This window comes from Macaca fascicularis, chromosome 11, assembly GCF_037993035.2.
Source record: "Macaca fascicularis isolate 582-1 chromosome 11, T2T-MFA8v1.1".
NCBI lineage: Eukaryota > Metazoa > Chordata > Mammalia > Primates > Cercopithecidae > Macaca > Macaca fascicularis.
In genome coordinates this window covers 62,191,403-62,217,002 of record NC_088385.1, presented here as the reverse complement: position 1 = coordinate 62,217,002, position 25,600 = coordinate 62,191,403, and the positions used below count along the sequence as shown (strand labels likewise).

Below are 25,600 nucleotides of genomic sequence, written 5' to 3'. Positions count from 1 at the left end.
ACCAACCATGATTTCAGACCACAGTGCAGTGAAATAGAAATAAATACTAAGAAAATCACTCAAAACCATAAAATTATGTGGAAATTAAACAACCTGCTCCTAAGTGACTTCTGGGTAAATAATGAAATTAAGGCAGAAATCAAGAAATTCTGTGGAAATAATGAGAAAAAAGATACAACATACCAGAATCTTTGGGACACAGTCAAAGCAATGTTAATAGGGAAGTTTATAGCACTGAATGACCACATCAAAAAGTTAGAAAGATTTCAAATTAACAACCTAACCATCACAAATAGAGAAACTAGAGAAAGAACAAACCAACCCTAATCCCAACGCTAGCAGAAAAAACATAACTAAACCCATTGCTAAACTGAAGGAAATTGAGACATGAAAATCCATACAAAAGATCAATGACTCCAGGAGCTGGTTCTTTGAACGAATTAATAAGATAGACCACTAGCTACAGTAATGAATAAAAGAGAGAAGATCCAAAGAAACACAATCAGAAATGACAAAAGGGACACTACTACTTACCCTACAGAAATACAAAAACCCATCAGAGACTATTATGAACATCTCTATGTGCGCAAGCTTGAAAAGCTAGAAGAACTGGATAAATTCCTGGACACATACAACCTGCAAAGACTGAACCCAGAAGAAATTGAATCCCTGAAGAGAACAACAATGAGCTCTGAATTCGAATCAGTAATAAAAAGACTACCAACCAGAAAAAGCCCAGGAACAGACAGATTCACAGTTGAATTTTACCAAATGTGTAAGAAAGAGCTGTTACTATTCCTGCTGAAACTATTCCAAATAATTGAGTGGGAAGGACTCCTCTCTAACTTATTCTATGAGGCCAGCATCATCCTGATACCAAAACCTACCAGAGACAACAAAAAAAAGAAAACTTCAGGTCAATATCCTTGATCAACATAGATGGATAAATACAAAACAAAATACTAGTAAACCAGATCCAGCAGCATATCAAAAAACTAATCCACCACGATCAAGTAGGCTTTATTCCTGGGATGCAACATTGGTTTGACATACACAAATCAATTAATGTGATTCACCACATGAGCAGAACTAAAAACAAAAACTACATTATCATCTCAATAGATGCTGAAAAGGCTTTTGATAAAAATCAACTTCTCTTTACAATCCCTCAACAAACTAAGCAAAGAACACACGTACTTCAAAATAACAACGGCCCTCTATGAAAAACCAACAGCCAATATTATGCTAAATGGGCAAAAGCTGGAAGCATTCCCTTGAAAATAGGAACAAGATAAGGATGCCTTCTTTCACCACTTCTATTCCACATAGTAGTGGAAGACCTAGCCAGAGCAATCAGGCAGGGAAAGAAATAAAAGACATCCAAATAGGAAGAGAGGAAGTCAAACTATCTCTGTTTGTAAATGGTATGATTCCATACATAGGAAATGCCATAATCTCTTCCCAAAAGTTCCTTCAGCTGATAACGTGAGCAAAGTTTCAAGATACAAATGCAATATGCAAAAATCAGTAGCATTTCTATAAACCAATAATATTCAAGCTGAGAGCAAAAATAAAAACACAATCCCATTCAAAATAGCCACAAAAAGAATAAAGTACCTAGGAATATAGCCCACCAAGGAGGTGAAAGACCTCTACAATGAGAATTACAAACCACTGCTCAAAGAAATCAGAGATGACACAAATAAATGGGAAACCATTCCATATTAATGGATAGAAAGAATCAATATTTTTTAAATGACCACACTTCTGAAAGCAATTTATAGATTCAATGCTCTTACTGTCAAACTACAAATGACATTCTTCACAGAATTACAACAAATCTATTTTAAAATTCACATGGAACCAAAAAAGAGTCTGAATAACCCAGGCAATCCTAAGCAAAAAGAATAAATCTGGAGGCATCCCATTATCTGACTTCAAACTATACTCCAAGGCTAGAGTAACCAAAATAGCACGGTACTGGTACAAAAACAGATACACAGACCAATGAAACAAAATAGACAGCCCAGAAATAAGCCTGCATAGCTGCAACCATCTGACACATTCAACATAATCGACAAACATACGCAATGGGAAAAGAACTCAATATTTAATAAATGGTGCTGGGATAACTGGCTAGCCATATGTAGAAGATTGAAACTAGCCCTCTTCCTTATACCATATACAAAAATCAACCCAAGACAGAGTAAAGACTTAAATATAACACCTAAAACTATAAAAACCCTGGAAAATCTAGGAAATATCATTCTGGATATAGGACTTAGCAAAGATTTCATGACAAAGATGCCAAAAGATATTGCAACAAAAGTAAAAACTGACAAATAGGACCTAATTAAACCACTGAACTTCTGCATAGCAAAAGAAACTATCAGTAGAGTTAACAGACAGCCTATAGAATGGGAGAAAATTCTCACAAACTAAGCAGCTGACGAAGGTCTAATATCCAGCATCTGTAAGGAACTTAAACAAACTTACTACTAAAAAACAAACAACCCCATTAAAAAGTGGGCAAAGGACATGAACAGATACTTTCCAAAAGAAGACATACATGTGGCCAACAAGCATATGAAAAAATGCTCAACATCACTGGAGAAATGCAATTCCATACCACAGTGAGATATCATCTCACACCAGTCAGAATGATTACTATTAAAATGCTAGAAAATAACAGATGGCTGGTGGGACTGTGGAGAAAAGGAAACACTTAAACCTGGTTGGTGGGAATGTTAATTAGTTCAAGCATTGTGGAAAGCAGTTTGGCAATTTCTAAAAGAACTTAGAATTACCATTAGACCCAGCGCTCCCATTATTGGATATATATTCAAAGGAATATAAATCATTCTACCATAAAGACACATGCATGCATATGTTCATTGAAGCACTATTCATAGTAGCATAGACCTCTACATTGTTTAGGTTGCAGAAAAGCAAATAATGTGTGATCTCACTTATAAGTGTGAGCTAAATTTCGAGTACGTATGGACACAAAGAAGAGAACAACAGCCACTGACCCTACTTGAGGGTGGAAGGTTGAAGGAGAATGAGGATTAAAAACAAGTACTTATCAGGTACCATGCTTATTACCTGGATGATGAAATAATCTACACCAGGCCCCCATAACATTCAATTTACCTGTATAATAAACCTGTACATGTACCCCTGAACCTAAAAGTTAAAATCCTATATTTATCTAAATGAAATAATAAAGCCAGGGAACCAAATAAATATATTTTATCTTACAAAAAAAGAAGAAAAACAATACAAAATAAGATTATAAGGGGATCAGAACATGCTATCCCCACATATGCCACTTTAGCATATTGATTATTTTGAGCTAAAGGCAATTGAGAAAATAGTAGATGCAGGAATAGCTCTTTGACCCTCCACTTTCTACCTAAAAGCAGGGTATAAATTTCCTCTGAGAAAGATGATCTTCCTGTACCAGGAGAGGAGAACGCTCTTATCACTAGAGATGGGGAGGTAACACTGAGATTAATGTGTAAGACAAATTTTATTAAATTGACCCCTGTCTTTTCATTAGTTTCCCCTATACATTTCCTAATCACATTCCCACAATTTATTGCCCCCAGCCTATACTCCTTTTTCTATTTTTTGTCACAACTCCACAATTTATCTCTTTTTATTATAATGGTATATAGGCTTCAAGTCTTATTTTTTTCTATTAAGACCTTTATGCACATTTAAAAATTAAAATTTTAACATCAAATAAAATTTGCATACTTTTCTTATGTTAAAAAATAAATTAATTAGACAACTCCCCTGAAGATGTTCCAAAAACTGAAGACAGACATGGATGAAGACAAGAAAACAATACGTGAACAAAATAAAATACATAACCAAAGAAATTGAAATTGTAAAAGAAACCAAATCAAAATTCTGGAGCCATAAATTACAACAGAAATACAAACAACTTGGACGGAATCAAAAGCAAATTTGTGCAAGCAGACAAACGAATCAGAGAACCTAAAAGTAGAACAATTGAAATTAGGAAGTACGAGGAAAAGAGTGAAGTCAGTGAACAGATACTAAAGAATCTGTGAGGCACAATCAAGCAGGTCAACAGGAGCATTGTGTTTATCCCACATGGAGAGCTGGGAAAAGATGGGGAAGAAATAACGTTAAAAAAAAATAATGACTAGAAATTTCCCAAGGTTAAGTCATGAACCTACAAATCCAAGAAGCTATATAAACTCTAAGTTGGATAATCTCTAAGAGACCCACATCAAGACATGTTTTTAATAAAACAATTGAAAGCCAAAAATGAGAAAATCTTGAGACCAGCAAGAGATAAATGTCTCATCACATACAAGGTACCCTCAATTAGACTACCACTCCATTTCTTATTAGAACCCATGAAGGCAATAGGGAGTAGGTTGATGTACAGTCATACACCATATAACATTTTGATAAATGGCAGACTGCATAAATGACGATTGTCCCATAAGATTAGAATGGAGCTGAGACATTCCTATTGCCTAGCGAACATTGTAGCAATGTTGTAGCACAATGCTCTACCTTTTAGATGTTTAAATATACAAACACCATTGTGTTACGACTGCCCATGGTACAGTAACATACTGTTCAGCACAGTAACATACTGTACAGGTTTGTAGCCTAGGAACAATAGGCTATATCATATAGATAGCCTAGGTATGTAGTAGGCTATATCATCTAAGTTTGTGTAAAAATACTTGATAATGTTTGCACAATGGCAAAATAACCTAATGTCACATTTCCCAGAATCTATCCTCATCATTAAGTCACACATGACTATGTTCAAAGTGTTGAAAGGAAAAAAAGTATTGGCAATTATAAATCCTATATCTGGCTCAACTGTTCTTCAAAAATTAGGGAGACATTAAGATTTTTCCCAGATAAAAGCTAGGGAAGGTCGTTACTACTAGAACTTACCTTTAATAAATATTACAGTAAGTTCTTCAGGTAGAAATGAAAGGACACTGGACAGTAACAGCACTCCATATGAAGAAATAAAGATCTCTGATAAAGGTAACTACACGGACAACTATAAAAGTTACTATTATTTTAATTTGTTTTATAACTCCAATTTTAATTATAAAAGAACTAAAATAAAATGCGTAAAACTACTATTGTTCTATGATATTTGGCACACAATGCACAGCAATGAAATCTGTGATATCAATTACCAAAAGGGGAAAGGGAGATTTATAGAAACAGACTCTTTTATGGCATTAAAGTTAAATGTGAATAAATTTAAATTTGGTTTTAGTAATTTTAGGGTGTTAAATATAATTCCTATGATGAACACCAAGAAAATGTCTATATAATATACACAGAAGGGAATAAAATGTGAAAATATGTCATTACAAAAAATCAACTAAGCACAAAAAAAGACAGTGATGGTGGAAATGAAGGGCCAACTATAGGCGATATAAACACCAAACGGCAAAATAGCAAGAAGCAGAAGCATGTCTCTTATAATAATTACTTTAAATTCCAAACTGATTAAACTCTCCAATCAAAAGAAATAATTGCAGAAAGGATTTTAAAAGATCCAACTATGTGCTGTCTTCCTGAGACTCTCTTTAGATTCAATGACATGAATATGTTGAAAGTGAATGTATGGAAAAGATGTTCCATTCAAATAGTAACCAAAAGGGACTGGATTACCTGTAATATTAGATGAAATACTGTTTAAATGTAATGATATTAGAAGAGATAAAGTGCATTATATATTAGTAAAAGTTTTCATCTCGAAGAAGATTGAAAAATTACAAACATTTACTCACTTAATAATGCATTCAATATATATGAAGCAAAGATTTACAAAATTGAGAGGGAGAACACACAGTTCAAAAAATAATAGTTGTAGACATCAATTCTCCACTTTCAATAATGGATATAACAACTAGAGAGAAGATAAGGAAAGAGAGGACTTGAACAATAAAATAATAAGCTAGACTGAACAGAGATATACAGAATATTTGACCCAACAACATCAGAATACATATTCTTCTCAAGTTCACAGGATATTCTACAGGATAGAACACAGGTAAGGCCACGAAATAGTCTCAGTAGTTTTTTTTTTTTTTCCAAGAAGTATACATATATAATTCAGCTTTCCCATAATGACATAAAATTAAAAATCAGTAACAGAGTGATGACTAAAAAAATTTCTGCACAAATATACAGAAACTAAGCAACACATTTTTAAATGACCAAGAGTCCAAAAAAAGAACCACAGGGAAATTAGAAAATATTTTGAGAAAATGAGTATAAAAACATAACATATCACTTTGGGAGGCTGAGGTGGGCAACTAACCTGAGGTCAGGAGTTTGTGACAAACCTGGCCAAAATGACAAAACGCTGTCTCTGCTAAAAATACAAAAATTCACCAGGCATGGTAATGCACACCTGTAGTCCCAGCTACGAGGGAGGCTGAGGCAGGGGAATCGCTTGAACCCAGGAGGTGGAGGTTGCAGTGAGCCGAGACTGTGCCACCGCACTCCAGCCTGGGTGACAGAGTGAGACTCCATCTCAAAACAAACAAACAAACAAACAAACAACAAAAAACCAACAAAAACCAATAACATATCAAAGCTTATGAATATAGTGTAAGCAATGCTAAGATATAAATTTGTAGGTGCAAACAAATTAAATAACCTGGATGAATGGACAAGTTCCTAGAAAGATACAAGCCACCAAGACTGAATCAATGAAGAAATAGAAAATCTGAACAGACCTGTAACTAGTAAGGAGATTGACTCTGTAATTGAAAACCTCCCAGCAAAAAAGAATCAAAGAACTGCTGACTTCACCTGTGAATTCTGGCAACTTTTAAGGAATTAAAACCAATCCTTCTCATACTTTTCCAAAAAAAGGAAGAAAAAGAAGCGACAACTCCTAATCCATTTTATGACACCAGCATTAGTAAGTATGAAAATATCAAACTTGTGCAAAACATCTTTTCTAATCACTATGGAATAATACTTGAAATCCATATGAGGAAAAAAACTGAAAAATTTGCAAATATATAGAAATTAAACAGCATACTCTTAAACAACCAACGGGTCAAAGGAGAAATCACAAATAAAAATGAAAACACATCATTTCATGACCTATTGAATTCAGACAAAGCATTGCGAACATAATTTCATCCATGCTTTCATGAATGGCAGGGATTTCTTCTTTACGACTGAATAATATTCCTTTATGCATGTGTGTGTGTTGTGTGTGTAAACGTATATGTATGCATATATATATTACATTTTCTTTATCTATTCATCTGTCACTTATCACTTAGATTATTATCTTCATATCTTGCCTTGGTGAACAATGCTGCAATGAATATGGGCATATAGATATCTCTTCAATGCTGATTTCATTTCCTATGAATATATACTCATAAATGGGATTGATGAACTGTGCGGTAATTCTATTTTTAATATTTTGAGAAACCTACAAGCTGTTTTCCATGTGACTGTACCAATTTACATATGGCTGTTCCCTTTTCTCTAGCCCCTTACTCAACACTTAATGTCTTATCTTTTTGAGGATACCCACTCTAACAGGTGTGACGTGATATCTTATTGTGATTTTTATTTGCATTTCCCTGATGATTAGTGATGTTGAGAATGTTTTCATATGCCTTTTGACCATTTGTATGTCTTCTCTGGAAAAAAGATGTTTATGTAGGTTTTTTGCCCATTTTTAAAATTGGTTTTTTTTTTCTATTGAGTTATATTTGTTACTTAAATATTTTGGATTGTTAACCTTTTAACAGAATTGTTTTTTTTTTCCCAGCTCATAGGTTTTCTTTTTATTTTGTTGATTGTTTCATTCTACTACAGAAACTTTTTAGTTTGGTGTAGTCCCACTTGTTTAATTTTGTTTTTGTTGCCTGAGCTTTGGGTGTCATATCCAAAAAATCATTGCAAAGACTAATGTCAAGAAACTTTCTCCCTATGTTTTCTTCTAGGAGTTTTATGATTTTAGGTACTGCATTTAAGTCTTTAATCCATTTTGGATTAAGTTTTGTATATAGTATGAGGTAAGGGTCCAATTTCACTCTTTTGCATGTGGATATTCCATTTCCCCAATACCATTTATCAAAGAGACTATCCTTTCCATATTTTTATTCTTGGAACTTTATTAAATGTGATTTATTTTCTGGGCTTTCTAATTTGTCACATTGTTCTATGTGTCTGTTTTATATCCCAGTGCCATACTGTTTTGATTGTTATGACTGTGTGATATAGTTTGAAATCATAAAGTGTGGTGCCTCCAGCTTTGTTTTTTCTTTCTCATGGTTGGTTTAGCTATTTGGGGTTTTCTGTGGTTCTTTATTAATTATAGGATTTTTTTTTCTATTTCTATGGAAATGCCATTAGAATTTTGATAGGGATTATAATGAATTTGTTGTTCACTTGCATAGTATAGACATTTTAACAATATTAATTTTTTGAAACCATGAGCACATGATATCTTTCCATTTATTTTTTACTTCTTCAAATTTTTCTGATTAGTTTCTAGTAATTTTAAAACTTTTCTGGGAAAATTTGTAAAAAAAATCTGAAAAAATGTTATATCTGTCTTCCCATTTTGAATATTATGAATTTTGCTTCTGCTTTGTATGTTTTAGCATTGGTTAAATGCATCTAGGACAAACATCTCTATAATACAAAGTGGGGGGTGTGCATTATTATATTGTTTTCATGAATACAAATGATACTAGTTTCACCTTTGAGTAAAAGTTTAAAACAGCTAAGAAACAATAATCTTGAGTAAAAAACAATAAATGAGTAAAAATTGCTCATTTACTATGTGTTTTCCTTATGGCTTTAACATAATTATTTTCATATCTGTATCAACTAAGAGATTTAAAAAATTTTGTTGATGGTTTATGGGTAAATAGTAGTATAATTTAAGATCTGATAAATTTTTTTTTCATTGGGCCTATTTAAAAGATAAAGTGATACATTCTATCCCAAATTTTCCTAATCAGGTTTCCTTATGTTTCTTATCTTATACTAGTATCTTTTTTATAGTATTGATCCATTATAGCAGTATTTTATATAGGGAACATGCATATATGTTATGGATATTTTGTATATTACTAAGTGAATCTTTTTTTCAACCATTTTATAGTCTACAACTATTTACAAGAATATATACTTTAAATGAATATTTTAGACTTCTAAAATTTAGAATAAAATAATATTAAAACCTTGGAAATGTTTCAGAGGCATAGCTCTTAGAATTTTGTATCTTTTAGTAATTTCTTTCATAGTTAAAATGCATATTCAGTTTATTTGCTGCTTTATAAATATTTCCTAGTTAACACTTTTCCTTAAAAGTAATGTTTTTATGTAATTGCACATAGTATAATTATTACCTTAGTATCACATAATTACACAATTTTATGGCTTTATTAGTATTAAGAATATTATAACACAAATTTTAAGGTCTAGTCTCAGATCTTATATAAGATTAGAATTTATAAGTAATTAGTTTATGTATCAATCTTACTATTTTATATTAATTTATAAAATTAAATATGTATGTATTTGATTTTCCTCAAATTAAATTTTTAATTTTCAAGGCTCTGAATTTCATATTTATTTAAAATATTTTTATTCCTATGAATTAAATTGTGTGCACTATTTATGGTGACTATTTGGAAACTGCATAGGTGTATGATTTGTCTTTGAACTGTTCTTATTTATTTGGTTATCAATAAAATTATGTTCTCTGATCATTATGTGCATGCTAAAGAGGTGTGTATCAAACTTGCATTAATTTTCAGTGACTTCATGGACTGCATTTTTATGACCTCCTACCTTCATCTATTTGATGGTGAATTTGATATTATGATAATATATCACAAAATGTAAAGTCACTGCATTTAGTGTAAAAGCCGACATTTCTAATATCTCTGCTTGCAGCACTTTATTGGAGATTATTCTCCCCAACAACTCCAGTCTCTCACACTTCCTTTTTTGCTTAACAGAACATGTGTAATCTGGAAAGACACAGATAAATATTCCTGATGAAGCAGAGTTGGCGAAACTTGGATAGCTTGAAATAGCCCATTTTCACAGAAGATTATTGTTTCTCAGCTGTTTTTCCATGTACAGATTCTGAATATAGGGTTCAATAGAATAAGTGACTACAAAGCACAGTTTTCTCAATGTTGAAATTAGATGCTAATCCATTCATTAATTGTGGGTTGCTGCTAATTTTTTATAAAATGATTTATTTTCAGGTAGGATTGGAATAGGCTATTTAGAGCTTGCTATATATCTTTTTAAAGCAAAGACCAATATTTATTTAATAGTCACACCTCACAATCTTGATATGCTTGATATATATAAAATAGATATAAGATGGAAAAATTACAGAAAAAAAGGAAAAAATTAAGAATACAGAAAAATGTGCTTGAATATAGGAAAAAAAAAATAAAAGAAGCTTTAAGATGACCATGAAATCTTTGACCAAGCTATTTAATTTGAATTCTACCCACCATATTACTTTCTATACTACATTTCTTCTACTTTTTAAAAATAGCATTTGTCCCTTAAATTTCTATTATATTGATTGTTTCATATGTGTGTTTTATCACTAGAGGTAAGCTCTACAATGATGTGAATCTTTGTATGCGTGTTCCTTTGCATATATCTATTATGTAGAAAGATGATTTGTGTTTTTATTGGTTTATTTGTGGTTTCAGCCACAGATTTAGTTATGATTGTTGCTTGTTCAATGATAATATTTTTTTGGTGAATTCCCTAAGGGCCTGTTTTACCCGCTGGTTTCTTAAGGTGTAAATAAAGGGATTCAGCATGGGAGCAATAGAGGTATTAAGTACTGCTACACCTTTGCTCAAAACCACACCTTCTTTTGCAGACGTTTTTACATACATAAAAATGCCCATAAGAAATAGAAACCACAATCGAATGGGAGGAACAAGTTGAAAAAACCTTTTTCCTTTGCTGGGCAGAGGGGATCTTCAAAATTGTTTTAAGGATGAGTGTGTAGGAGAGAAACACCAAGGCCAAAGTTACAATGAGTGTGAATACTGCTAACCAAAATGCCAGAAGCTCTAGAAACTGTGTGTCTGTGCAAGCAATCAGCAGCAAAGGGGAAGAGTCACAGATGAAATGGTCAATAGTGTTGGAGTCACAAAAATCCAGTTGGAGGCCCATAATTACTGAGGGAAAAATAATGAGAAAACCAGCCAGCCAGCAGCTGATTATGAGCCAATTACAGACTTTGTTACTCATGATGGTTGTGTAATGTAGAGGTTTGCAGATAGCCACATAGCAATCATAAGACATGACAACCAGAAGAAAAAATTCTGTTGATCCCAGAAGAATTTAAAAAAATACTGGGCCATGCAAGCATTATAGGAAATGGTTGTGTCTCCTGTTGCAATGTTGATCAGAAATCTAGGAATGCAGACTGTTGTAAATGAAATTTCTAAGAAAGAGAAATTCCTGAGGAAGAAGTACCTGGGAGTTTTCAAATGAATATTTGACAGTGTGACAGTGTAAACATAATGATGGCCATGTTTTCACTTACACTCAATAAGTGTGTGATCAACAGAAAGAAGAATATCGCAACTTGTAACTCTGGGTCATCTGTAAGTCCCAGAAGAATGAATTCTCTAATTGATGCCATATTTGGCATGGCTTAGTTCTGAATTCTGATAGGTCTGTAGATAAAAAGAAGAGTGAATGTCAATACATGATTTGATTTCAGATACACTAGGATTGCTCTTACTCAGCGTCAAGAACTTTAATAGACCCATTCAACAAGAAGTGGCAGAATATCCATTAGAATACAAGTTCATGTCAGAATTTATTTAGTAGTGAAAATATTAATTTGTGTTTTATTACTTTAAAAAACATTTAAATTTTATCTTTGATAATTCCCTGCTGTATAGTTTTGATTACTTAATGTACAGAAAGGTTTTTTATAGTTATAAAATAGGAAATAATAAATATTTTGCTTGCTTTGTTCTGTTTGTGGAATATTGAACAAGTTATCAAAATACATAGTAATTTTGAAAACTTAAAGGCCATAAAACACAAATGTTAATATTGTCTTTAGAAAACAGACTTTTGGCTGGGCGTGGTGGCTCACGCCTGTAATCCCAGCACTTTGGGAGGCTGAGGTGGGTGGATCACGAGGTCAGGAGTTCGAGACCAGCCTGACCAACACAGTGAAACCCCGTCTCTACTGGAAAAAAAAAAACACACACACACACAGAAAAATTAGCCAGGCGTGGTGGTGTGTGCCTGTAATCCCAGCTACTCGGGAGGCTCAGGCAGGAGAATGGCATGAACCCAGGAGGCAGAGTTTACAGTGAGCCGAGATCTCACCACTGCACTCCAGCCTGGGTGATAGAGCCGTCTTAAAGAAAAAAAAAAAAAAAAAAAGAAAAGAAAAGAAAATATTTTGAGTTGTAATTCAATTTAAAAAATGAGCCTTGGCCGGGTGCGGTGGCTCAAGCCTGTAATCCCAGCACTTTGGGAGGCCGAGATGGGCGGATCGCAAGGTCAGGAGATCGAGACCATCCTGGCTAACCTGGTGAAACCCCGTCTCTACTAAAAAAAAATACAAAACACTAGCTGGGCGAGGTGGCGGGCGCCTGTAGTCCCAGCTACTTGGGAGGCTGAGGCAGGAGAATGGCGTGAACCCGGGAGGCGGACCTTGCAGTGAGCTGAGATCCGGCCACTGCACTCCAGCCTGGGCGACAGAGCAAGACTCCGTCTCAAAAAAAAAAAAAAAAAAAAAAAATGAGCCTTGATTTCTTTTCACAGCAAAAACAAACAAACAAAAAAACACAGAAAATACTATATTTATGGGAAATTAATTGAACTCCATCTCCTCTTGCTTTAGGCAAAACTGATCCTCTTAGCTCCTTTCTGATTGAAGTTGACATAAACACAATGCCGACCTTTATTAATGAAGAAGATCACAGTATAAAAGTCCCAATTGGACTTTTTAAATATAGTCAATCAATGCAGTGTTTGTTTTAGTTCTATGGACCAAACTCTGCATGCATGCATCAGTTATTCTGAATTAGTACATTTTGATTGATATAGGTAGTAGCGGTCTATGCCAACAAAATAGGAATTTCAGTGAAGTACATAATCAACATCCCAAATATGAATTGCTCAGCATGATCTGCTGCTACCAGTACTAGGAATAGATAAAATCATCTTGACCAATTTGGAGTGAACCATGAGAATAATCTGATTTAATGAACAAAGTCAAAGTGTGAGGTATTAGGAAGGGTAAAGATGATATTGAAATGCGGTCATGCATCCTGGGTCTTGCATCCCTGCAATAAGTCATACCAGCTGAGGTTTATCTAAGAAAATGATGTCTAACTCCTTCGTTAAGCAGGTATTTGTATGCTTCTGAACTAAGCTGTGACGAATTTAAAAAGACTCGGAGATCTATGTTGAAGTTTAAACTACATCCGTGAGGTTTTGCTCTCTTATGACATCTGTCTCATTTTTATAGACAATTTGATGTAAAATGTGGTGTCAAAGGTTCCTGGATAGGTACTTGGCTGTTGAATATTGTGACATACTTTTCTGTCATACAACACAAAGTTATTTTCATGCTCTTGACGGGATTGTCTTTAAATTTCAAATTCAAATGGGCATCTTTGATGCTTCAAGGATATCTGGTGACCAGTTGAAAATCATGCTGTGGGGACCCTGTGATTCCCTGTACAAAATGTAAGGAGCTCCTTCAAACAGAGGGGCTAGGATGCTAGTGATGCCCTTGATTAAGCAGCTAGCTACCTGGCTGGCCACATGTTAACATGATAAAAGATGCTCAGGCGATTTCTCAATTTCTCTGCTAAGATTGTTCTGGGACATTGTTTTCATCATCTTTGATTAGAGCAGGTATACCAGATAACATGCAAACAGACACAGGATGTGACTCCTCAGGATTAAGAAAACATCCATGCTAAATAACTAAGATCTCAGAAAAGGAAGTAATGATGATGGTGTTAATTTCAGTAAGTTTAAATAAATGTAATGCATACCAAAAAACAAAAAGACTTGGAGAGACAAAACAATACAAGCATTGATAATAAAAACTAAAAAAAAAAAGAATTGACAAAATGCCTTCATGGTACATTTCAAAAAGAGTAGCTGTCAAGAGTTCTGCGATTTAGGAAGATGAATTAACAACATGAAAAAAGAAGAAATACACTCTCTTATGTTAGTCCTTGATAGATTCAAGTCATGGTTTAAATAAGAGAAACATAATGTTTTAGCTAGAAAAGGGTCAGTTTTACACCTTTTATCAAACTAATTCATTTTTGTACAGCTGTTCAATTATTAAATTTTTGAAGATTTTTTCCAGATGCCCCCTTGTTGTAAACCATCTGTTTCTCAACCTAAAAGCCACTCTCGGTGAGGATGAGAAAATGCAGTTGGCATATTTTGAAAAATTTTTTTTTGCATTTAAATGTCAACTGTTTCATATTTTCTCTGACATTGCTCAGTGATACAAGCTTTCCAAAAAGCTTTTTTTCTCTAAAAGAAATAGAAAGGCACATTTTGTGTGTTTTTGGATACAGTGTTAGAGTGGAGGTTGTTTTTGAGGGAAATATAATAAGACCCTCCCTGGAGACAGAAAAACTAGTGTATCCACAACGCTATTAATTTTGGCAACATTTTAATTGGGTTCTCTTGGGAGACATTAAATATTGGAAGAATATAGAATTTTGCATATAATGTTAAACTTTGCAAGACATAAAGGGAAAGACTGACAAAATAATGATCTCTTGACTGGTTTTTAAAATTATCATTCTGATTTTTTTTCAACTGAAAAGAGATTCACGTTGGCTCTATAGTAGATATCTATGAGAAAATATGAATTAGGAGGTTGGAATGTACAGCAACTGGGGCTTAAACAAAATCCCAATCTGAAGATTCTATAGCACAAGTAAAGATAAAGAAATAATTTTCTCTATGGAGAAAACCAAGCATTTTTATTTGAGTGACTTAGTGAAATGTTACAGATTTCTTAAATGCTTAGCATTTGTGGATTTAGAGAGAATAGATAAAATGTGTGACCCAAGATTTAGCATTTTATAGTTTACTTTAGTTAGGTCATTAGCATAATGCATTCTAGGCTTCATTTAATGGCGATGTGGGAATGCCAGATCGTAAGGTCCGTGCTCTACCATGATAATTAAAGCTAAAACAGTACATGTTACCTTGAATAATAGGAAATACGTATGGGTATGTAAGTCATAATTATGGTAAGCAACACTCTCAGATTATTAGACAGTGGTTAACACTAGATGAAACCGAATAGCCCGAGTCTACCTGGAGAAGCTGTCTAATTCTTATACCGTTATTAGCCACATAATACCTGACCTTTGAGCAGTGTATTCACTCAGTGTAAATATTCAACTAAATGTTATGTTTTGCTTTCTTCTCATTTATTTTCTTGTTTCTTTTTAAAAAAGCTCACTTTAAAGAAAACATACAGAACAAATCTGTGAAAAACATACACTTGGAAAGAGTATTTTTGTCCATTATTTAAAGGTCACTGCTTCATGAACAATTCAAAAAAGAAAAAAAGGCTGAATTGGCCATCATGAAAATTAGAAAGTTTTGCTTTGGGTGACAGAAAATAACAGATTGGGAAGTTAAATAATCAGTCTCTCCACTGAAGAAGACATTAAGCTGGCAAAACTGAGAGAAGTTAATTTTTTGGAACTCTGGAATCTAATAAAAAACAAAGCAACAAGAGGAGTGCTTAACGAAGAAAAAGGTAGCTACATTTTGGTAAGAAAACATTGTGGTGTTGCATTTACTTACCTAATGTCCCCCATTTCCCAGCAAAGTGGCAGCCATGGGGACAGAAACCTGCTTTCCTGGTGTGGCTTGCTGATGCAAGAGGGCTAACACAAAATGTTCTTAAAATACTGCATTGTAATGAGAACACATGGACACAGGGAGGGAACGTCACACACCAGGGCCTGTCCAGGGATGGGGAGAAATCCACAGAAGGCTTCAATAGCAGATTTTAGCAAGCAAAAGTTTTGCTCTGGAAAGATTTATACTAATTTTCATTTATTTCCACTTATTAACGATTATAATGAACTTCATCAGATAAATTTTGACTAAGAGGATAGAATTTTCCTAACTCTGTTATTTGCCTGATATCTATTAGTGTCTATATCTATCTATAGATATCTATAACTATTAATTATATATGATATATACATTCTATATACATATATACATATGTGTACATATACATATAATGATATATACATATATGTACATATGTAAATAGAATGTATATATCATATAATACATATATACATATGTGTACATATAAGGTATATATCATATATAATACATATGTATTATAGTCTTACAAAAAGGCTTGCATTTTTTCATTTTCTTTGTAAATTGTGTGTTATAGTAAGGAATTTGTAAACAAAATAATCATAATTTTAGTTTTCTGTTGCTATTGTTAGAATTTGAAAAAACATGTAAGTCATTCCATGAAAGCAGAAAGGTAAGAAGTACGTGATTGTTAAAGACAGCCTCTTCTTTGAACAATAATGAAAACTATTTGCCAAGGAATTAGATTTTCTACAGTCATTTACATTAATCAAGATAATCAGACCAGGCTGAAAATCAAGGTGGCAATACCAAATCCGCCTACCTTATACCTAGTCAGACTCACAGCTACTGAGTCCCAATAATTAATTTTATTAATGACACATTGATTTTGAGGGACTCAGTAACTATAGGTAGTAGGCCTGAACTCATTTTTTTGCAGTTCTCAAAGGCCTCCAAAAGTCATTTGCTTGGTTGGGGGAAGATGTTGAAACTGTGAAAGAGACAATGAAAAGATGAAGGCAGTATCACAGGTTTGGCAATAAAGGAAAACTAACATATAAATAATTTATCTCTTCATTTATAGAAAACTCGTTAGAAGTCATGTAGCAGTCAAAGGACATGGCAGCCAGAAGGTAAAATTCGGTCACCGCCAAGAAGATGAAAAAAATAGCTGAGACACATAACCATTATAGAAATGGTTCTGTCTCCAGTCACGATGGTGACAAGGAATCTGGGACTGCAGACAGACATGAATGATATTTCCAGGAATGAGAAGTTCTGAAGGAAGAAATACAGGGGAGTCTGCAGATGGGGATCTGAAAGGGTGAGAGAGTGATAAAGATCAGATTCCCAGTCCCACTTAGCATGTAGGTAACAAGAAATAGGAAAAGCACAACCTGCCACTGTGGGTCACTTGTCAATCCAAGAAGAATAAAGTCTATTACTGCCTTGCAATTTCTTATTACTTATTACTTTCTTTCTTTATTATGTTACGCTTTATTTTAGCTACAAAATAAATGAAGAAATAAGAAAGCTATAGCACCAGTAAAGACACTTAAACACACACACACACACAAACATGCATTTTAAGAGCATCATTGTTATCTTTTCTTTTACAATAAAATGATTTTGTGGTACATAGACCCACAATATTTTTTAACAACTTTATTATTTATTATCTCACATATTAATTCATTATTTGTATATTTCTTTCATTACATTCTCATATATTACAATACAAATATCTCTCTTCTGAATATTCAACATACTTCCTGAAAATAAAATTAAGCCTCTTAGATTGAAACTTTTCAAATAACATTCTGAGAGTTCATTTGCCAGCATTTTTCAATACTTCGATATTCATTTCAATACTTTTTGATATTTTATTTTGCTTTCCCTTGATAGTTTTAACTTTTTAAAACTTTTGAATAAGCATGTATTTTACCTCCCCTATTTAAAAGTTTAGAGTTAAAAAAGTCAGCCCACTCCTTAATCTGGTAGAGTAGTCTGTCCCTAATAATGGTTTGCAGAGATATTTAATCTGGAAGTGGTTTTTACTCTAATTCTAATGTTGTAATGGAAGACATTCTAGTTTAGTTAATCATCTATGATAATCTCCTATAAGACTGTAAAATGTACTCTTCTTGAATATGTTTTTATTTAGCAGCTACCTATCATAAAGCTACTGTTTGTTATGTAAAGTAGTATTTTATTTAATTCTAACTGTATTTTAGTAAGCTGCAAGTGTTTTATTAATCCTATTTCTAGACCAATATAACATGAATTCACATTACTGTGTGTTCTTTTCTCCAGTGGTGATAAATTAGTTTGATACTCAAGATACATTTTAGATGAGGCAAGATTGTTTTTCCTTCATTTTTTTTCTTCTGATATCATCCTTGATGTTATGATGTTACTTCTTTGTTCAAGTTTAGTTATTTTCCACAAAAGCTTAAATGTGCTGCCACTTAGCATAATTTTTTAAAATACTTAAAGATCCGGATCCGGACAGCTTTTCTGAGTTTGTAAAGTCTCATCTGGTTCTGGTATTCTTCAGAGACTTTAGCACTTTCAAACGGAATATTTTCTCAGGATTAGATAATTTATTATGTGAATATATTTGTCACCGATTTTTACCTACAAGATTCCTAAGAGGGAGATATTTGCCCCTTCCTATTATCTATGTTCTTTGTGAACCCAGAGTTGCAGTTTCTTTTAGTCTCTTGCCTTTATATTATGGGTACTGACTTTCACCACATGTAAAATTCACACCGTGTAAAACTAAATACATAAGGTATATCTACTGTGTTAAAAATGCATCAAATTGTTTTGAATCTTGTGTAAAAATAATTATATTTTTTCTGATATTGATTATATTACAAACAACTGTATAGGATATCTCCACAAGAACACAAAATGTCATTCAGTACCATGAGTTGCAACCCATGCTATAAAGAAGAAACTTGAAACTTGTTGCTTAAAACTATAGGAATGTAATGGTTTTTAAATTTTCCTGCTATTTATATATTTTGATATTATGAAATGTCATAATTGTGTGGTTTAAACTCACTAATACTTAATATTGTACATAATTGAGATTACTTGTATAAAGCATAAGCATATACTATTAAGCAGAAAAATTATATTCCTGAAATAACAATTAAGAATATACATACTTTTAAGGTAAACATGACTGGATTAGTCAAAATGTCATTTCTAGTTGCTTTTTAAATTTACTTAAAGCTTCAGGATTTTTCAAAAAACCTCTGCGTATTGTTCTGTTTCTTCTTCCTTGCATTTCCTTGCATTTGTAACAAAATATTCAATATATGGACAGAAAATAAAAATCCCAGCAGTATCTCTACTATGTTCACAAGAAGGGTATGTGAACAGGTAAAATCCCAGGAGTACCTCTACTATGTTCACAAGAAGGGCACCCATTTCTGCACATCCAATCAAATTTCTCTAAGGGTCTGAAGTCATTGGATACTCTACCTATTTCTACTGAAGGAAGTATTATCCTGGCATTTAAAATGAAATAAATTATAGTTGAAGTAGAGGTGAAGGTAACATCTCCCCAAGCCTGATACGCAAGATCATATTTTGGGTGTGGTAATATTATTATTCAAGCTGGCCATTATTCTGTTTCCTCTACATGGAGGATAGCCTGCAAAGCTTATTATTTAAGCTCTGTTTCCTCTAAACGGAGGAAACAGAATAATGGCTTGCTTATTCTATTAATATTCCTTTTACTATTCCTCTAAATGGAGAAAACAATAATGGCCAGCATATTCTATTTATGTTCCTATTAATATTCCTCTGAATGGAGGAAACAGAATAATGGCTGGCTTGAATAATAATATTACTACCTCAGGATTTATTAAATGAATAAACAAAAGGAGATTAGTGTTCTCAAGACACTGGGAGCTAAACAATAGTCTGAATTAACACACATTTTAGAATAGAATACTTAGGTAATAGTGGCCTAAAAACAAAGCAGAAGATATAGGAAGATTTACAGATTCATAAATATCTTATAACTTTACAATGAGAAGAAACTTAATAGTGGAGTACTAGATATTGGCAGCCTCTAGATGACACAGACTATGCTGTGAACAAGTAGGTCTATCTTTAATCTTAAGGAAAATGTCAAAAATTCATTGTGATGTTCTAGACTTAGGCCAAGGTTCTCATTACACTGAATCAAATGTCAAGATTGTCTTTAAGGTTTTATGTTTTCCCACTGATTGAAAATGTAGAAAATATGATTATAATAAAAATTACTGCTTATTTATTAGATAACTTTTAACATATTTATTACGTATTGAGCTCACTCTTGGGTAATAGAACGCAGTCATGATAAAGTTAGCCACTTGCATAGTTTTTACATCTTCTGGAATACCGTTAGAAGGCTACATTATTTGTTAAATCTCATAATCCCTTCTTCCTATTTCCAGTCAACAATTTTCCCACAGATGCCAATTCACTATCCTCTGCTTTGATATAAAAAGACATTTATAATATCCCTTTTACACTAGTTATTTTGAGACATATTTAGTTGATATTTAATCCAAGAACTCCATCAAACTTATAAGTATTTTAAATTAAATCAGAACTAAGATTATTTAATGGTCATAAGATGTTAGATACTTCTTAAAGATTTTAAGATGTTTAATGTTTGTAAAATAAAGTTACAACAAAACTATTAAAGGTATATAATTAAATAATACAGATGGCATATGAAGAAAAAATTGTTAAAGTATAACAGCTACTTTAAGTTTGAAGTATATAATATTTAATTAGCCATGATTAAAGCCAAGAACTTGAGAAAACATTGTAAGTATGCTTTAATAAAGAGGTTGTTATAATATTATTTATTATAGGAAGATGGTTACTTGCAGATCAAAATACTACTTTAAAGTGTACATTTAGCAGCATGATATAAAGATTGGAAAATTAGTTTAATGTGCATAGTGAACAAAAAATAAATTGAGGTGTAGGGTGGGTACACTTTTTAGTCGATGACCTAATATAACCCTTTCTATTCTGAATTTTGAGTATAGAGGATGATGCCACAGTGTTTGTGATGGCAGCAGCTGCTGTCCTCAAGCCAGCTGCAGCAGGGAGGCGCCACAGCAGGCTGCACGCTCAGTGGAGCCGGCGGGAGTCCAGGACAAGTGACAGCCCCGCCCATTCCGAGTTGGGGCAGGAGCTTCCCGGGTGCCCGCCTAAACCAGGGTTGTAGACCTGGGACTCTGGCTCCACGGAGCAGGCAGGAGCCCGGTCCCTCAGCGCGGCTGTAGCCGTCCAAACCTGGGCTGCACGCCCAGCAATCCCCGCACTCTTGGGTGGCCTGGGAAGGCTCTCTTTGCCTTTGCAGGCTCGGAGGTGCCTGCTCCTGCTGCCTGTCCTCTCCCCGCTCCTAATGCCAGCTCAGATCTCGGAGTGGTGCTGGGGCTGACCCAGGCGCTGTCACAGTCTGGCCGGGTATGCTCATGCTGGGGGCACTGCTGACATGCCAGCCCCCAGTGGACTGGGCCCCCTCTGGACTTTGGGTGCAGAGTAGCACAGGAGGAGAAGCTGAGGGGTGGTGGGGGCCTCTGGGTGCTGGCTTGCAGGTGCCCCTTGGTGCCAGCAGTCTGGGTGCCATGGATAGCTACTGTAGGCAGACAGGCTACTGGGAGGAAGGGGGTGGTGCCCCTGTAAGGCCCCACCTTCAGGCCAGGGATGGCCTGAAGACTGGGCACCGGGCTGTCAGTCCTGTAGACGGCAGACTGGAGTGGGAACTTGTCGTGCCTCTTCTGCTGCTGATGGCTGCCCATGGACCAATCTGCATGTACTTCCTCTCCTCTGGGGTCCATAAAAGCCCCGGGCTCAGCCAGAATGGGGCAGAGGATGGAGAGGGTGGCCAGAGGACTGGTTGAAGTGAGGAGCTACCCTCTCTGCTGATAGCTGGAGATGACTAGAGGACCAGCTGAAGGGAGGAGCTACCCACTCTGCTGAGAGCTGCAGAGACCACTAGACTACCCGACGGCAGAGAGGAGCCTCCCAATTCAGGGCCTCCTCTCTGCTGAGAGCTGAACTCTGGATGAGACAACCTGCCTACAGAGAGGAGCTGCCCCCTGCTGGTCTCCTCTGAGCTGTTCTATCACTCAATAAAGCTTGTCTTCATCTTGCTCACCCTCCACTTGTATGCCTACCTCATTCTCCTGGACTCACGGCAAGAACTCAGGCAAAGGTGCCACTAGCCACAGAGGTTTCCAGCCAGAAAAGTGACACCCTAAAGATCCCATTACATTTAGTTTTTAGGACTTTTGGCAGGCAGTTATTTTAAAAAGTCATACATAATTCTAATATAAATTATAAAAACTAGTAATTAAATAAATTACATTTAAAATTAATATAATTTAAAACTCATTAATTCTCAGATTTAATGACAGTAAATTTATAGAAAAAGAGTTCGCAGATTGAAATACAATTCCATTTGTCAAACTGCGGTTGAATTGCAAAAATAAATTGCTTATGAACACAAGTTTGGTAAAAGTCAATAAAATATTGCATGAAAATCAATTGGTATGTAGAATTGGCACTAAAATTTATAATTATGTCAGGTTTTTATTTTTTGGAGGACTGGTTGTTAAACATTACACAGCATATCCTTTCTCTCTGCCCACATGCACTGAAGGATCTGGCCTTTATTGAGCATCACATTGCTTGAGCCATATCCACATCAATAGATGCAAAGCAAATTCAGATTTGCGTAGAATATGCTAAGCAACTACCAGAAAAATAAAAAGCTTTGTAAAGCAATGAGAAATAAAAATGTAATTTTTGATTAGCTGGAATATTTAGCTCTATGATGCCTAAAGGAGTCCAGTATTCTTATCAATTCTAACTGAACTTATTACCAATTTAACAAAACACTTCGTATAAGCAGATGTAGTAAATCATTTTGCTCAGATACACAGATGCAAATATCATATGGCTATTTTAGACATTTAGACATTCATACTCTCTCTCAGATCGAATGTGTTAGTCTTCGTTCATCTGCTTTTGATTACATATAACCTTGTTTCTACAAACACTTGTTTGAATAACTCATTTTTTAAACGGGGGAGAAAAGAGAACCCAAGAACTAGGAATTTGAATACATATTAAGGAAAAGTGATCTGATAGTAAATTAAATGATTTCATGTGTTCATGCATTGTTTGTGGAAGAAGATAGGAAAAAAGCAAATTGATAAATACTAAACACATTTTTATTCTTACAAGTGTATAACTATCATTAAGAACCTCTTATAGGAAAAGTTTATATCAAGGTGCAGACAGTGTAAACATACTTAATCCCATACTCTGCATTGTCCATAAAAATATCAAAATGTTTTAAAAAGAATGCAACCATATAAATACAGTCGAGAGCGTCATTAGTATACTAGAAATTTTAAGAACCACTTGGGAGATAGAAAGCACAGGGGTTTAAAGGGCTAGTAAAATCAAAAGAGAGAAAGGCAAGCCAGATTCTTTTCAAAGGAGCTGCAGGTAAACTCCTGACCCAGCATGAGTAAATTAACAGAAAGAAATGGGCTATCATCAGTGTAGTTCATTAAGGGTGCTTTGTGGTAAGAGTACTGGGGCCTAACAGAAATATCAGAACCGGTTTTGAAGTACTTTTGGCATTTGAGCCAAGAAAAGACATCGAGCAAGATATTTTATAATATTAAAGAACGGAATTCACACTGAGGACATAGAATGCCAATGTACCAAATAGCATATGTAAACATTTATAATGCAAAAACCAAATGAGATTAAAGGAGAAATATAAATATACTAGAGGTAGGAGACTTCACCTCACAGAAGAACTTATTTCGGTACAGTGTGCTAATGCACTGGGATAAATAATTTTTCAGATTAGCTTGATGGTAATTTTTTTTTTTAAAGTTTTTTTCTTGGTGATCAAAGGGAAAGTCTTTCAATGATTGTTTAAAACTAAATTCTGCAGCTTGGCCAACATAGTGAAACCATATCTCTACTAAACTACAAAAAATTAGCTGGGCGTGGTGGCAGGTGCCTGTAATCCCAGCTACTCAGAAGGCTGAGGCAGGAGAATCACTTGAACCCAAGAGGCAGAGGTTGCAGTGAGCCGAGTTCGCACCATTGCACTCCAGCCCGGGCAACAGCGTGAGACTCCATCTCAAAAAACAAACAAACAAACAAACAAGAAAACACAACACCTAAATGTTCACAGCATGTAAATATAAATGGGTTATCAAGCCAAGTGAGGTCAAAATGGGATAGAAGAAAAAATCCTGAAGGAAAAATAGTTGAATATATTAATGGTACTGGATGGAGATATAGAACAATGTCAGTATTATGTTACAGATAAGTTTCCATTTCAAGTTCAGGCTATACATTTCTTTGTGACTAAAATTTATTTGAAAAACATTTTTTGATCAAGTTCTGAAAGGACTGTTTTACCTGCTGGTTCCTTAGGGAGTAAATAAAAGGATTTAACACTGGGGCAACAGAGGTATTGAGCACCGCTACACCCTTGGTCAAAGCCACTCCTTCTTTTGCTGACGTTTTGACATACATGAAAATGCAGCTTCCGTAAGAAACGGAGCCAACAATCATGTGTGAAGAACAAGTGGAAAAGGCCTTTTTCCTTTGTTCAGCAGAAGGAAGTCTCAGAATTGTCTTAAGGATGAATACATAGGAAAGAGTCACTAATGTTAAGGTTACCATGAGAGTGAATATGGCCAGGAAAAATCCCATGAACTCTAGAAAGGCTGTGTCTGTGCAGGAGATCAGTAGCATAGGAGAGGAATCACAGGTAAAGTGATCAATGATGTTGGAGTCACAGAAATCCAGTTGAAGCCCCATGATCACAGGTGGAAAGATAATGAGAAATCCAGCTAGCCAAGAGCTAATTACAAGCTGGATGCAGACTCTGCTGTTCATTATTGTTGTGTAGTGCAGTGGCTTACAGATAGCAACATAACGATCATAGGACACAGCAGTCAAAAGGAAAAATTCTGTTGAACCGAGGAGTATAAAGAAAAACACCTGGGCCATGCAAGAATTATAAGAAATGGTCATATCCCCTGTTATGATGCTGACCAGAAGCCTAGGAATACAAACTGTTGTGAATGAGATTTCTAGAAAAGAGAAATTCCTAAGGAAAAAGTACATGGGCGTTTTTAGGTGCACATCTATCAAAGTGAGGGTAATAATTGTCAGGTTCCCAGTTATACTCAGTATATATGTAAAAAATAGAAATATAAAAATCAAAACATTTAGCTTTGGGTCATCTGTGAATCCCAGAAGAATGAACTGTTTCACAGATGTGTAATTTCTCATTGCTTATTGTTGACTGCTACCAGGTCTATAAAGGAAAACAAGAAACAATGATTTAGTGAGTTCAAGGTTACATTTTATCACATCTGCTGGGTTAGAAATCATATAAGGCCTATAATAAACCAAAAGAAAAATCAGCCAACCAAGTTATACTGAATTATAACAATATGTGTTAACCATAACAAAAACAAATCTATGTCTGGTACTTGCCTTGCTGGTCACTAGCCATTTAATATTGAGTGTGTTACTTGATAGATTTAATAAATAAGAAAAATATGCTTACCAACTGTGTTTTACTTTCTCTTAAAAAAATTGATTGGCTGGGTAC

The 25,600-nt window shown here is 34.5% G+C and overlaps 2 protein-coding genes across 2 annotated transcripts; both read right to left on the bottom strand.

Annotated features, from left to right (window-relative positions):
• Window positions 1-10,763: 10,763 nt before the first annotated feature.
• LOC107126710 (olfactory receptor 6C65-like) lies at window positions 10,764-21,779 on the bottom strand. The gene is given in 6 exon segments (XM_045366804.2): window positions 10,764-10,950; window positions 10,952-11,399; window positions 11,402-11,532; window positions 17,213-17,247; window positions 17,250-17,376; window positions 21,232-21,779. Coding segments are annotated over 6 exon segments (1,476 nt in total).
• Window positions 21,780-24,339: 2,560 nt separating this feature from the next.
• Window positions 24,340-25,275, bottom strand: LOC102125223 (olfactory receptor 6C65-like). Its single transcript, XM_005572751.3, has one exon. The coding sequence runs from the start codon at window positions 25,273-25,275 to the stop codon at window positions 24,340-24,342; it is 936 nt and encodes a 311-aa protein (XP_005572808.3).
• Between the last annotated feature and the right edge of the window lie 325 nt (window positions 25,276-25,600).